The sequence below is a fragment of the Nothobranchius furzeri genome, chromosome 18, assembly GCF_043380555.1.
Source record: "Nothobranchius furzeri strain GRZ-AD chromosome 18, NfurGRZ-RIMD1, whole genome shotgun sequence".
Taxonomy (NCBI): Eukaryota; Metazoa; Chordata; class Actinopteri; order Cyprinodontiformes; family Nothobranchiidae; genus Nothobranchius; species Nothobranchius furzeri.
In genome coordinates, this window is record NC_091758.1 from 13636938 (window position 1) to 13650758 (window position 13821).

At 42.3% G+C, this 13821-nt stretch overlaps 1 protein-coding gene across 1 annotated transcript in view; it reads left to right on the forward strand.

Annotated features, from left to right (window-relative positions):
• The first annotated feature begins 6029 nt into the window (after positions 1–6029).
• trpm4a (transient receptor potential cation channel, subfamily M, member 4a) overlaps positions 6030–13821 on the forward strand; it is a 92073-nt gene continuing 84281 nt past the window's right edge. Inside the window, exon 1 of the mRNA XM_015969238.3 lies at positions 6030–6176. Within this exon, the coding sequence (XP_015824724.3) occupies positions 6093–6176 (84 nt within the window). The 5' untranslated portion in view covers positions 6030–6092. The remainder of the gene's footprint in view (positions 6177–13821) is intronic.

Sequence of the window (13821 nt, forward strand, 5' to 3'; positions counted from 1 at the left end):
ATCAAAGGAGCCCAGAGAGATTGATTAGAAGTGGAAGCAGAGGCTAAATCAAGTGTAATATGATCCAACAAAAGCTTTCTATACTGATTAATGCAGAAAGTTTCTCTATTTTTCCAATTCAAGAGGATAGTTTTCTTAGCGATGCATATGGCAGTCAGAACCATGTGAACCAAAGATGTTTCAGTCGGGACATCGTCCAGGTGTCCCAGTAAACAAAGAGAGGGGGTGGTTGGGATATGACATTTCAGAGACTTTGACAGATCTTCACATATTCTACCCCAACATTCCTGGACAGGTGGACAGGACCACAATGCATGAATGTAATTGTCAGGAATGTTGTTTGTGCAGTGTGTACAGGTGTCAGATGACACAAACCCCATCTTGAACATTTGATGACCTGTATAGTGTACTCTGTGTAGAATTTTGATCACAACGACAGAGTTTACATGCTGGACCACGCTGGACCACGATTGGGACTACATCGTAGGAGAGGGGACAGCGGGCAGTAGAGGGCGACAACGTCCTCTGCTGCCCGCAGATAAACGGAGAAGGAAGGGACGCGCCACCATCAGCGTCAGCCTGAAGAAGCCGGCAGCCGTCGGCGAAACGTAGTGTCAACAGGTAACAAAACCGTTTCTGTGTTTTAAAAAAGAACAACAACATGGAATTAGAACGACACAGCAATAACACACCTAAGATGTTCAAATATCAGCTAGCTTCTGTCTTCAGAGGGGGACCAGGCAGGGATGCCATCTCTCCCCCTCACTGTTTGCTATCTTTATCGAACCACTAGCAGTAGCAATCAGGCAAACAACAGGTATTAAAGGCATAAAGAGTAAGAACATAGAAGATAAAATCAGTGTTTATGCAGATGATGTGGTACTTTTTCTCCAGAACTCTCAATCCTCTCTCTCAAGCAATAGAATTGAAAAACTCTTTTTCAAGAGTTTCAGATTACTCTATAAACTGCTTAAAATCTACAGTTCTACCAATTAATTTCTCTTTTGTCAATGTGCTTAATACATAATTGGAGTCAGGGAATATCACATACCTGGGAATAAATGTCTCTCCCAAGTTGACACATCTAACCAAACTAAACTACATCCCACTTTTAAAGAAAGTGGAAGATGATCTTGCAAGATGGAAATCCTTACCGATATCACTCATGGGGGGAGTTGCTACAATTAAAATGATGGTCTTACCCAGAATAAATGACTTATTTTCAATTATCCCAAACAAGCCACCAGCTGACTGGTTTAGATCTCTGGACTCCTAAATCACTAAATTCCTCTGCAGAATAAACCTCCACGAATTAGCTTAAAAACACTTCAGAAGACCAAAGATAGAGGAGGACTGGATCTACCCAACTTTTATCATTATTAATTCCATTTTTGGTTCTTTCTAAAAGACAGGAAAGGTTTATCTTTACCTTGCTGACGTACGTTTCGTTTGCCGACTGCAAAACATCCTCAGAGCTGACGCTGATGGTGGCGTCACTTCCTACTCCGTTTATCCGCGGGCAGCAGAGGACGTTGTCGCCCTATGCTGCCCGCTCTCCCCTCTCCGATGATGCAGTCTCATGCACGATCCAATGAGTAAACTCCATCGTCTCTGTTCCTGGTCCCACATCCAGATGTTTAAAGAAAAATACAGACAACAAGGAACAAAGGACATCCGCCATTTGGAACGTTTACATCAAAAACGTGCACATCTTAGGAACAACCTTTGCTTCAATTTAAGATACCGGGACAAAAACATCACACCAACAAGCCTACAGCTGAAAACACCGATCCAGACCAAGACAGCACAGAACATAATGGAAAGAGCACAGAGAGCACTACTCAAAGAAAAGATAAGAAATGTCATACCCAAAAAAGAAGCAAGTGGATAACGAACAGGAAAGAAGACATCTGGACTTAAAAAGGAATTACAAACTTGATGAAAAAACGGAGGAACAAATTAAAGGACACATGATGGAACAACAGGAAAAAGAATTCATGAAAATTAAAAAAAGACGCATAAAGAAGTTAAACAAACTCAACAAGAAAAAGAGAAAATAAATACAAGATAACTCCACACAAAGCTCAAGCACGAACTAACAGAAGCAGAAGAAAACATATTAAAAAAAGATTTAAACTTTGCAGTAACACCAAAGAAAATACCATATGAAGAATTTATTGTAGCAACAGAACTAGCATGTCAATAGATCACAAATGAAGGAAAGAGCAGAACTCAGAAGTCTTCACTAATACCATGCACACGCACACCCATCTGGAACAATCCTGATATTTTGCAAAAGAATAAAATGATGAACCTTCCGGACTGGAAAAATAAAGGGATCCTATACCTGGAACACATATATGAAGGATTGGACTTCATCCCATTTAACAGAATAGTCTCCCAAATTGGAATAGATAATAGCTTTTTAGAATACCACCAAATTAAATCTGTAGTCAAACAAAAATTTTAGCTCAATAAAATAGAATTACAAAAACCACCAAGGGTATTAGACTTCTATAATCTCTAACCCCCCAAACTACTGTCTAAAGTCTATAAGACACTGTCCAAAATAGACGATAGAATAGCAATCCCCATTGGAAAATGGGAGGTGGATCTATGAGTCAGTGTTGACCAGAACTTCTGGTCCCAAACTTGTTTAAAAACTTTTAACCCTCTGGAGGCAGGCGTTGCAGGTGTGCAACGTTAAAACCTACCTACCTGGTTACTCCACATACATGTTTCATGAGCATTTTTTAACGCAGAAGTACCCCTGAAGGACTTAGTTGTTTGTCCTTTTATCAAAACTTATTTTGAGCCTGAGAGGATTAAAATGATCAGACATCCGAATTTACAATTAATTCAGTACAAAATTCTACACAGAGTACACTATACAGGTCATCGGATGTTCAGGATGGGGTTTGTGTCATCTGACACCTGTACACACTGCACAAACAACATTCCTGACAATTACATTCATGCACTGTGGTCCTGTCCACCTGTCCAGGAATTTTGGGGTAGCGTGTGTGAAGATCTGTCAAAGTCTCTGAAATGTCATATCCCAACTTCCCCCCTCTCTCTTTGTTTACTGGGACACCTGGACGATGTCCTGATTGAAATATCTTTGGTTCACGTGGTTCTGACTGCCATATGCATCGCTAAGAAAACTATCCTCTTGAATTGGAAAAATAGAGATACTATTTGCATTAACCAGTATAGAAATCTTTTGTTAGGTCATATTACACTTGATTTAGCCTCTGCTTCCACTTCAAATCAATCTCTCTGGGCTCCTTTGATCAGTTCCATCACATAGCGATAATGGGGGACCATTGACATTGTCCTGTGGGATGATGTGGTTGGGGGGGGGGGGTCTGAGTTTGGAGTATCCGGACGTTCCCTGGAGGTGGGTTCACTGAGGGTGTCTGGGGCTGGGGGGCTTCTGCCCCCCTCTGGAGGTGCTTGGGTTGTTTCGGGGGGTGGACTACTGGCGGTTGTGAGTGGGGCCCCTTGAGGGGTCTTGGTGGCAGCCATGGGTTGCTGCCTTGCAGCTGCATCACCCCTAAGTAGGTCTGGGTGAGGGCCTGAGGGCTCGGGGTGTGGGGGCGGCGGGCCCCATGTGGGGATCTGGGCGAGGACTTGGGGATGGGGCTCTGAGTCATAAGCTGCCGGGAAGAAGGCGGGAACAAGCAGCAGTGTATGGTCTGGGCCCAGTGACTTCAGGTGGACCTTGGCTCCTCTGAAATAATAACAACTCTGTCCCATCACGGGGGAGGGGGATGTCGAGGAGGGGGAGGACCCAACCTTGCCGGGATGTCTCATATATTCTGGAAGTTGTGCAAATGCAGGGATGGGAGTAGATATTCTACTGAGGTGGGGCTGGGTTGGTGCGCTCAGACTCCGTGAGGCTCTGCGATGCTGCTGCTTTGGGCCCTGGCGAGATGGGCTGGGGTCTCCATGCTCTGGGGTGCATTTTGGGAACAGAGGTGTCTATTATTATGGCCAGATTATTCTGAATTGACTAGAACTTGAGGACCCGTGAGGGTAAGGCACTTTAAAAGTCTTTATTAGCAAAAAGCTAAGACGTGGCGTTACACGTAGAGGACAAGGCTGGAGACAAAGTCAGTGAACAGGCGAGGTTCGTGGAGGCAAGCAGAGTTCTTGACTAGAGTCAGGGGTAGAAACGAGGTCAGGAGGCTATGATCAGGCAGGATGAAAAAGGCTGGAAGATTTACGAGCAGAAGCGTTCCATAATCTGGCCGAGTGCTGGTGGTTGACTGAGGAATATATAGCTGGTGAGACAGGTGTGTGGCATGAGCTTGATGAGGGAACCAGGTGTGATGCATGGTGGCTGATGAGGTGGTAGCATGGAGGTCAGGACCTGACAGGATCATGTGCACAGCAAACTGTAAAGGGGTTTGCAGTATGTAAAAAATTGGGAATATACGGACGTTAGTACGACAGGAATCCCAACATTTTCCTCAGATCCCCTGCTGTTTTGGGGATGTGATCTTTGGGCGCTTGTACTGATGCTGTCTCTGCAGGATTTATACAGTAGCCATCCCTGGATACAATCTCCCCAAGGAATTTCACCTTGTCTTTGAAGATCTCACATTTTTTTGGTGTTAGCTTCACTCCATGAGTCGGGTAGCAATGCAGCACCTCTCTCATGTCACGCAGGTGATCTTCAAAGGACTGGCTGTGGACTCGATTATCATCCAGGTAAGGTTGCATTGGTTCGTCTCTCAGTCCCACAAAACACTCCAAACTACGCTGAAACTCTGCTGGTGCTGAGGACAGGCCAAAGGGAATCCTTATCCACTCATATAAACTTATGTTTCTAGTTGCTAAAAGCTGATGAGAAATATTTAATTTAATTGTTAATCTTTATTTTCCCCCTGAGGCATTGCCACCTTATTGTGGTCGGGGGTTACAAAAGAGCTGCAGCAGCAGAAGTTCAGCCTTCAGGTGGGACACCACAGTAGGATAGGAGTTCCAGAGGGTGGCGGCAGCAATGGAGAAAGTTGTGTCTCTCCAGGTTCAGGGCTTGGTCATGGTGGGGGAGGAGGGAGTGGGATGGGGCATGTGGTAGAGCAGGTCAGGGAGGTAGGAGGGGCCAGGTTAGGGAGGACTCTGAGTGAGAGGAAGCCAATGGAGGTGTTGAATGGACAAGAGAGATGTAGTCATTGGAGCAGGTGTAGGTTAGGAGATTTTGGATGTGCTGAAGCTTGGTGAGGGGTTTGGATGAGACACCACATCAGATACTGTTGTATTAGTGGATTTGTGATGTGATGAATGCATGATGAAGGTTTCAGGGGCAGAAAAATGAAGGGAAGGACAACCACTGACAAAAATACAATCCAATCACCTCCTCTGCCAATGAGCATATATTGATCTTACATTTGTTTCTGCTGCTCACCATCTAAAAAAAACTTTTTATCTCCATAGTTTTTGTCAAGACATCAACAGGTGAATTAAACGACAAAAAATGCATTTTAAAATAAAAATGTAAATAACATTTTAAATAACAAATGGATTTTTCTGAAATATTTGTGTTTGTAAAAATTTTAGTTGATGTTTTGGATATGTACTGTTTTTTAAATAAGAATGAATAAAGGAGCAATGCAATACATCGCCACAGGCTCAACTCTCCCAGAGGAGCCACAAGGACCAATTTAGGGTGCCACCCCAAAAATATCTTTGACCCCCTTCTGGCCACCCCATCATAATTTTCTGGAGGCGCCCCTGCTGCCCTGGGGCTTACCAACTGGTTTAGGTGGTCCCGTACACACACACGAGAGAGAGAGAGAGAGAGAGAGAGAGAGAGAGAGAGAGAGAGAGAGAGAGAGAGAGAGAGAGAGAGAGAGAGAGAGAGAGAGAGAGAGAGAGAGAGAGAGAGAGAGAGAGAGAGAGAGAGAGAGAGAGAGAGAGAGAGAGAGAGAGAGAGAGAGAGAGAGAGAGAGAGAGAGAGAGAGAGAGAGAGAGAGAGAGAGAGAGAGAGAGAGAGAGAGAGAGAGAGAGAGAGAGAGACGTGGGAGGAGCCGCCACTAAAACAGACCCAGACGGTATCAGGAGCACCAAGGCCAGCGGACGCAGGCATGTGGGGCAACATGCGTGTAGATCCGGAAAAAAATCGGGACAGAGGTGGAGGACAAGCCAGGAATCGTCAGGATAAGGACCTGGTAAGTTATGTCCCAGCTCGGTTCTCCTAACTGTTGGAGCACAGGTAGACCAGGGTCACCTGAGAGGTGTTTCCTGTTCACCTGTTGAACATTCAGACCAGGTGGAAGCTGCTGAGCTATCAGTAGAACATTTAAGTAACAAAATACTCTGGTTCAGACTTGTGTGTGTGTGAGTGTGTGTGTGTGTGTGTGTGTGTGTGTGTGTGTGTGTGTGTGTGTGTGTGTGTGTGTGTGTGTGTGTGTGTGTGTGTGTGTGTGTGTGTGTGTGTGCTCGTGCACGTATCCGATACCGCTCTCTTGTTTCCTGACCTGATCAAGCGGACCAGAAGCTCAGTGTGGTGTAGAATCCCGTTGGCATGATTTATGATATTAAAATCTGTGGATGGTATAAAATCAATACTCATTATTATTAGTACTATCTACGGCTTTGGATTTCATTCCAGATGACTAAAGAAAAAGTTCCTTGTGACATTTGAAAGTGAGAACTGCATAACAGCAGCTGATATTTTTTATCTTGATGGTCCTGGCTCAAAAGAAAAAAACCAACATTCCTGTTTGTAAAGTGGAATGAGTTATTTAACTTTATGACTGGTGCAGGTAAGTCTACATGATTTTATCCAGGGGAGTAGTCCCTGCCAACAGAATTGCGTGGTTTCTTTGTCTGTTCAGGTTTATGTTGGCTTATTTCCTCGATGAGCAGAGCCAGCTGAGATCCTGTCATCATGCTAAAGGCCTTTTCCAGCCCATGTCATCGGGCTCAATGGTCTGCTCCAGCACACCTTGTTTAGATTGAGTCATCACAGAACTTAACAGACTATTGTGGTGATTTCTAAGGAGCAGGTGAGTGGGAGTGGACGACACTCTAAAACAGGTTTGGAAGCTGGTTTGTAGCTTCAGGTGTGGAGCCAGGACGCAGTTTGGGACCAAATAATAATTTTCCAGTGAACTCTTGATTACTTTTAAGATTTGTGATTTTATTAGATGGCAGGTTGAGGATCTATTTGAGTAGAGGGAGAACGAGGATACCCACTTATCCAAATCAGATTATTATGTAGATCCAGTAAAAACAAACTCAAATTCCGATAAGTCCAGTACAGACCAAGGGCCGCATTTCTACATCTCTGTGCAGAATCCTTACATCTACTTATCCTCAGTGGTTTACGGTTAACCGAGTATTGACTGTTTAATGGCTTCAAAAGGAAAACGTCTATCCCTAGTTTGTGTGTGTGTAAAGACTTACCTGTCCATAAGAAATGTTGCCATATCTGACTATTTAATTCTGCAAACACACGCTCTGTAATTGACAGTTGTGGGTAAGCGGAGGTCTAACGCTATCGGCTAATGCAGACCAGAACTCATGGGGCTCTACCATACGGGGGATGGGCTTCACAAATAAATTTTGACGTATTGTTTACATTACAAGCTAAGACTACCACTTTTACAGATTCCCAGAAAAATCAACCATAACTCCAGGAAGGGGGGAAAGTCCAGACTGCTGTTTAATTCACTGATACTATATTTGAAGACATATGTATGAATGTAGTGTCATATATTAAAATAATATTCTTTTTCTTTTTTAGTTAAAGTCCCACCTAGTTGTCACACACAATGGTGTGTGTGACATTTGTTCTCAGCATTTTACCCATCCACTGGGGAGATGGTGAGCTGCAGACACGGCTGCGCTCGGTAACCATTTGGTGGTTTAAAGCACAGATCCGCATTTCTGCCAACTCTGAATGCATCAGCTGGAGCTGGGATGGAGATGTGCTTCTGACAAAGACAGGGAAATGTCCGTTTTACAGACCTGGTTGAGATGTTGTCCAGTTAAACATCCTCAGTAAAATATTCTGGGTGACTGTTAAGTATCTGCGTCAATTTTTCCTTAATGCAAATGGGTTATGGTCCAGACTTTTGGACATCTCCTGTGTAAAGAATTAATCATTTACATCTTACTTATGAACCACAAAATGTGAGATTCCCATTATGTTACGCCCCCTCTCTGCAGGTCTAGGATGATGAGGGGACTAACACAAGAAAATAGGTGTAAAGGTGTGTGTGAGGATAAAGGACGAGGAGGTTAGAGTAAAAACAAAAGGATTTATTAAAATAAAGTGTCCGTGGGTAAACGACATAAATAAGGCCTACCAGTAGTGGAGCAAAATAAGGTGGAAACTGAGAACATAAGCAGACTAACTGCTTATGATAAAGGCTCTCCGCCTAACTTAACTTAACCACCAAGCTGAAAATTTCCCCGGCTCTGAAATCCAAACGGGGATAAAAACCACCAACCTAAGAAAACTGACAGTTTGTCAGATAACTCCTACTAAGGAGGAAAATTAAGCCAAAACTAGAACTCGGGAGAATCTCATAAAGTCTGGATCTCTAGCAACACCCTTTAACCCAAATGGTAACGGTATAACCTTGAACCCGAGTGATAACGGTAGTTAAATGTGTCCGTGAGCTAGGGAGAATCACCGGCTAATCCAGGATCTCCCCGATGTCTGCTGCGTTCCTCCACTACCACTATCAATCTGATGGATCTTTGACTATTTTAACCAGAAGATCAAAACTTTTTATTTCAGGGATTAAGCGACACTTCGTATTAACTCCAAGGAAAGAGAGAGAGTCAGGTTTATAATAGATAACAGATTTATGTCTACACAATTTAAACAAGACTACCTTTAGCACTCTGTGTACTGATGGACTAAGGTGGAGTGAGACGTGATGAATGATGATGGTGTGTATGTGGAATGTTATTCAGAACCAGAGGATCCGGAGAAGCATTTAGTTCTGAGTGGGAGTGAAAGTTTCGCTCTAAGCTTTAGTAGGAGATTTATAACGCACATGAAATGCCATCTGTCGGTCTGCGTACCCCAGGGGAAGCCTCTGTTAGATCCAGAATGTCGAGGTCCTCTTGGACCCTCCTTGGAACCAAAGCCGGTAGAAAAGCAGCGGTGCCGACCAAAATAGTCTTGGAATGCTTCCAGGTCAGGACAGGTTATCACTGGCGTCTCCGAGACCCTGAAGGGGTCGTGAGGTTCAGCTTTTATTCTGAAGGAACCGTTGCAGTCAGGTGTAACTTGCAACAGATTTTATCCAGCTTGTCTGAGGTTCTTTATAGCTGAAGAGGAAGTCCGGATGGCCTGTCCGAGACTTCTCTAGAACGCTTTGAACAAAAGAAAAGGTGGTGTGGGATAGTTTTTTTAATTGTCATATTTTGGTTTACTGGCGAATCAGAATGTGACATGCAAAAGAGGGTTTATACAAACACCACAGAAAACCACGCCGAGTGGCCACCGCATGTTCCATAAATCAGGATTTTGGCCGTTCGTATGAACATTAAAAATTGTATTTGTAGGATGGAATATGGGACCGTTTCTACCAACTTTAGATTAATGAGGGCCCTGGACTTAAACGTAAACAGCGTGGGGCTACCTACAACCATCAGTAAATCTGCAGTCTGGGAGAGCTCTCTCTATAATGACAGCAGGACTGGACATAAAACCCAGCTGCACCTTTTGGATCATTAATGATGGCTGAGCTTTGGTGTGATAATAACACTATTTTCCATATTATCTGCTGTTACATAAAAAGAAAAGGAACCAGGTTCTTACAACTGTCTGTGACCGCTACTTCCTGTAATGAGGTGCAGGGAGTGGCTGTGAACAGGCCTGGGGGTTCTGCTTCAGTAGGAACCATCCTCCCCCATCAAACAGGTGGAACCGGTCCTCAGCCCTCTACCACTGTAACCCGACTCATTATCTCTCAAACTAACCTGTGTCTTTGTGTTGCAGATGCTTATCACCAAAACTCTTTTAGATGTTCAAAACACATAGGTTTGATAGCAATGTTCAGAATTTGTTCCAGCAGGCCATTACCATCACACAGTTTGAATATCAGGCTTAATAAAGCAAATCATGGAAATCGCATAAATATTAGAACAAATTCAACTGAGCAGAAAACTAGAAAAATTAAATGTGGGTTATTGAACATTAGGTCTATTTTTTCTAAGACTCTGTTAGTTAATGACTTGATTTGTGATCATCAGATTTCTTTGCTCTCTCTCACAGAATCCTGGCTGCAGCAAGAGGACTATGTTAGTTTAAATGAGTCGACTCCTTCTAATTATTTAAATCATCATATTGCTCGAAGTACAGAGCGAGGAGGAGGAGTAGCAATCATTTTTCATTCAGACCTATTAATCAATTCCTTACCAATTAATAGCTACAGTTCTTTTGAACATCTTATTTTTAGTTTTCCTAATCCAGATTGCAAAACTGTTAAACCACTCATGTTTGTAGTTTTGTATCGTCCACCAGGACCTTACTCTGAGTTTTTGAATCAGATCTCAGATTTTTTTATCTCATTTGGTGCTAAATACTGATAAGGTAATTGCAGTAGGGGATTTTAACATTCATGTGGACATTGAAAATGATAGCCTCAGTGTAGCTTTTAGTAATATCTTAGACTCTATTGGTTTTACCCAAAGAATACAAAGCTCCACCCACTCCTGCCATCATACATTAGACCTCGTGCTGACTTATGGCATAGAGTGTGAGGAAATAACCATATTTCCACATAATCCAGTCCTCTCTGACCACTTTTTGATAACCTTTGAGTTTTTTATAACTGAGTTCTGGAGACATGAAAGTAAATTTCACAATAGTCGGTCTCTATCTGACAATGCTGTTGCATCTTTTAAATCAACTGTTCCATCTTTACTGTCCTCAGCATCTCAGAGGAACGTGTCAGAGAGCAATATTTTTATTTCTAGCCCTTCGCAAATTGATGCCTTAGTTCATAATGTTACTTCCTCTTTATGTGTGGCATTAGAATATGTTGCCCTTTAAAAAAAGAAGGTAATTAGGGACAGGAAGTTGGCTCCCTGGTTTAATTCTCATTTACGAACTTTAAAACAAAACTCTAGAAAATTGAAGAGAACATGGCGCTCTACACACCAGGAGGAGTCCTACTTATCCTGGAAAAAGAGTCTTGTGCTTTACAAAAATAAGCTTCAACAAGCTAGAACTGCTTATTTTTCATTGCTAATTGAAGAGAATAAGAATAGTTCTAAATTTCTTTTCAGTACAGTTGCCAAACTTACACAGAATCATAGCTCTGAACCATCTATTTCCTTAGCCCTCAGCAGCAATGACTTCATGGGATTTTTCACAAGTAAAATTAATTCTATTAGAAACAAAATCATTAGCATCCTCCTTAATGTGGTTTATTCTTCCTCAGTAAGTGAGGCAGCATCAGAGGTAACTGTTGAACCTCATCTGTGTTTGAACCGTTTTGATCCAGTTGAGCTTTCAGAGTAATCAAAAATATTAGCTTCATCTAAACCTTCAACTTGCATTTTAGATCCAATCCCAACCAAATTATTTAAAGATGCATTTCCTTTGGTTACTGCCCCCATTCTAGATATAATCAATCTATCCTTAGTAAATGGGTATGTACCACAGGATTTTAAGGTTACTGTAATCAAACCTTTTCTTAAGAAACCTTCTTTGGATCCAGATGGCCCAATGAATGATAGACCAATATCTAACCTTCCATTTTTATCCAAAGTCCTGGAGAAAATAGTGGCCATCCAAGTATGTGAGCATTTAAACACTAATGATCTGTTTGAGGAATTTCAGTCTGGTTTTAGAGAGTATCACAGCACTGAAACTGCATTAGTAAGAGTTACAAATGATATTCTCATGGCCTCAGATAAGAATCTTGTGTCTGTTCTAGTCTTGTTAGATCTCAGTGCTGCCTTTGACACAGTTGATCACAATGTTCTTTTAGAAAGGCTTGAACATGTTGTAGGGATCAAAGGAACAGTGCTAGGCTGGTTTAAATCCTACCTGTCTAACCGATATAATTTTGTAAATGTACCTGACAAATCCTCTTCATACTCCAGGGTTACTTGCGGAGTACCACAGGGTTCAGTGCTTGGACTAATTCTTTTTACTTTATATATGCTCCCAATTGGTAAAATCATTAGACAGCATGGGATAAACTTCCACTGTTATGCTGACGATACTCAGTTGTATCTATCCATTAACCCTGATGAACCTAATCGGTTAAGTAGATTACAGGCTTGTCTTGAGGACATAAAAAATTGGATGACTCTAAACTTTTTGCTTTTAAATCAAGAAAAGACTGAAGTTCTCATCTTTGGACCTGAAATCCAGAAAAGGAAATTGCTTCGTCAATCACCTGACCTTAATGACATTAAATTAGTCTCCAAAAACAAAATAAGGAAACTTGGTGCTATCTTTGACCAGGACATGTCATTCAAATCCCAAGTTAAACAGGTTTGTAGGATTTCCTTTTTCCACCTTCGGAATATTGCTAAGATAAGAAGCATCCTTTCCAGGAATGATGCTGAAAAACTAGTTCATGCATTTATTACATAAAGACTGGATTACTGTAATCCATTACTCTCAGGAAGTCCACAGAATGTAGTTAAAAGTCTTCAGCTTGTCCAAAATGCTGCAGCTAAAGTTCTGATGAGAATTGAAAAGAGAGATCATATCTCTCCTGGCTTAGCTTCCCTGCATTAGCTGTCTGTTAAATTCAGAATAGATTTTAAGATCCTCCTTCTCACATATAAAGCTCTTAATAATCAAGCTCCATCATACATCAGTGATCTGATTGTTCCATATGTTGCTAACCGAGCACTTTGCTCTCAGACTGCAGGTTTACTGGTGGTTTCCAGAATATCTAAAAATAGGATAGGAGGCAGATCTTTTAGCTATCAGGCTCCTCTCCTGTGGAACCAGCTCCCAGCTTTAGTCTGTGAGACAGACACCTTGTCTACTTTTAAGAGTAGGCTTAAAACATTTTTATTTGATAGGGCATATGGTTAAAATCTGATGTTAGCCCAGATCTGGACAAGTGGGGGAGTAGAGGAAGGTGGAGTGTACAGTCGGTAAAGACGGCTCTCCCTTGCCCTTCCTCCAACATGCCTCCATCTAAAAGGCTAGGTTATCCAGAGTTATCTCTGTAATTATGCTGCTATAGGCTTACCCCTTCTTTCCACCTGAGCCATCAGCAGCACTTTACTGGTGCTCTCATGGAGGGGGCCATCAGCTTGAACACTGTTGCTGGTAGGAACCGCTGTGGTCAACAGAACCTTTTCCACTGGAGCTGTCAGCAGCGCGAGTCGGCTGCGTCTCAGGAGCAGTATGTCGCGGCCCTTATGCGCCGGTTCTTTTTTCTACGTGCGACGCCTCTAAAACGGGTCAAGTTCGACATTTTTGGGGAAAGAAAGACAGGAAATCGGACGCGGAAACGGAGCGAAGCTCCCGAGATTTTCAGAATAAAGAAACGTACTGCCTTCCGGTTGCTTTACTTTAAAAAAAAGTTACTAACTGTGCGGCCCCGTGAGAAGTCATCACCTAGCTAGCGGTCTCCTTTGTTTTTCAGGTCCGTATTGGCTATTATAAAATGGACAGAACATAAAACACAAACAATTTGGAGCCATGTTGTAGTTTTCTCCTGCTTGTTGTTGTGTTTACTGACGAGGTCACTCGTGTGCAGTGTTGGGAACGTTACTTTAAAAAAGTAATTAGTTATAGTTACTGATTACTTTGTTAAAAACGTAACTAACTGAGTTACAAGATTATAAAAGCAACTACCAAGAAAAATAACT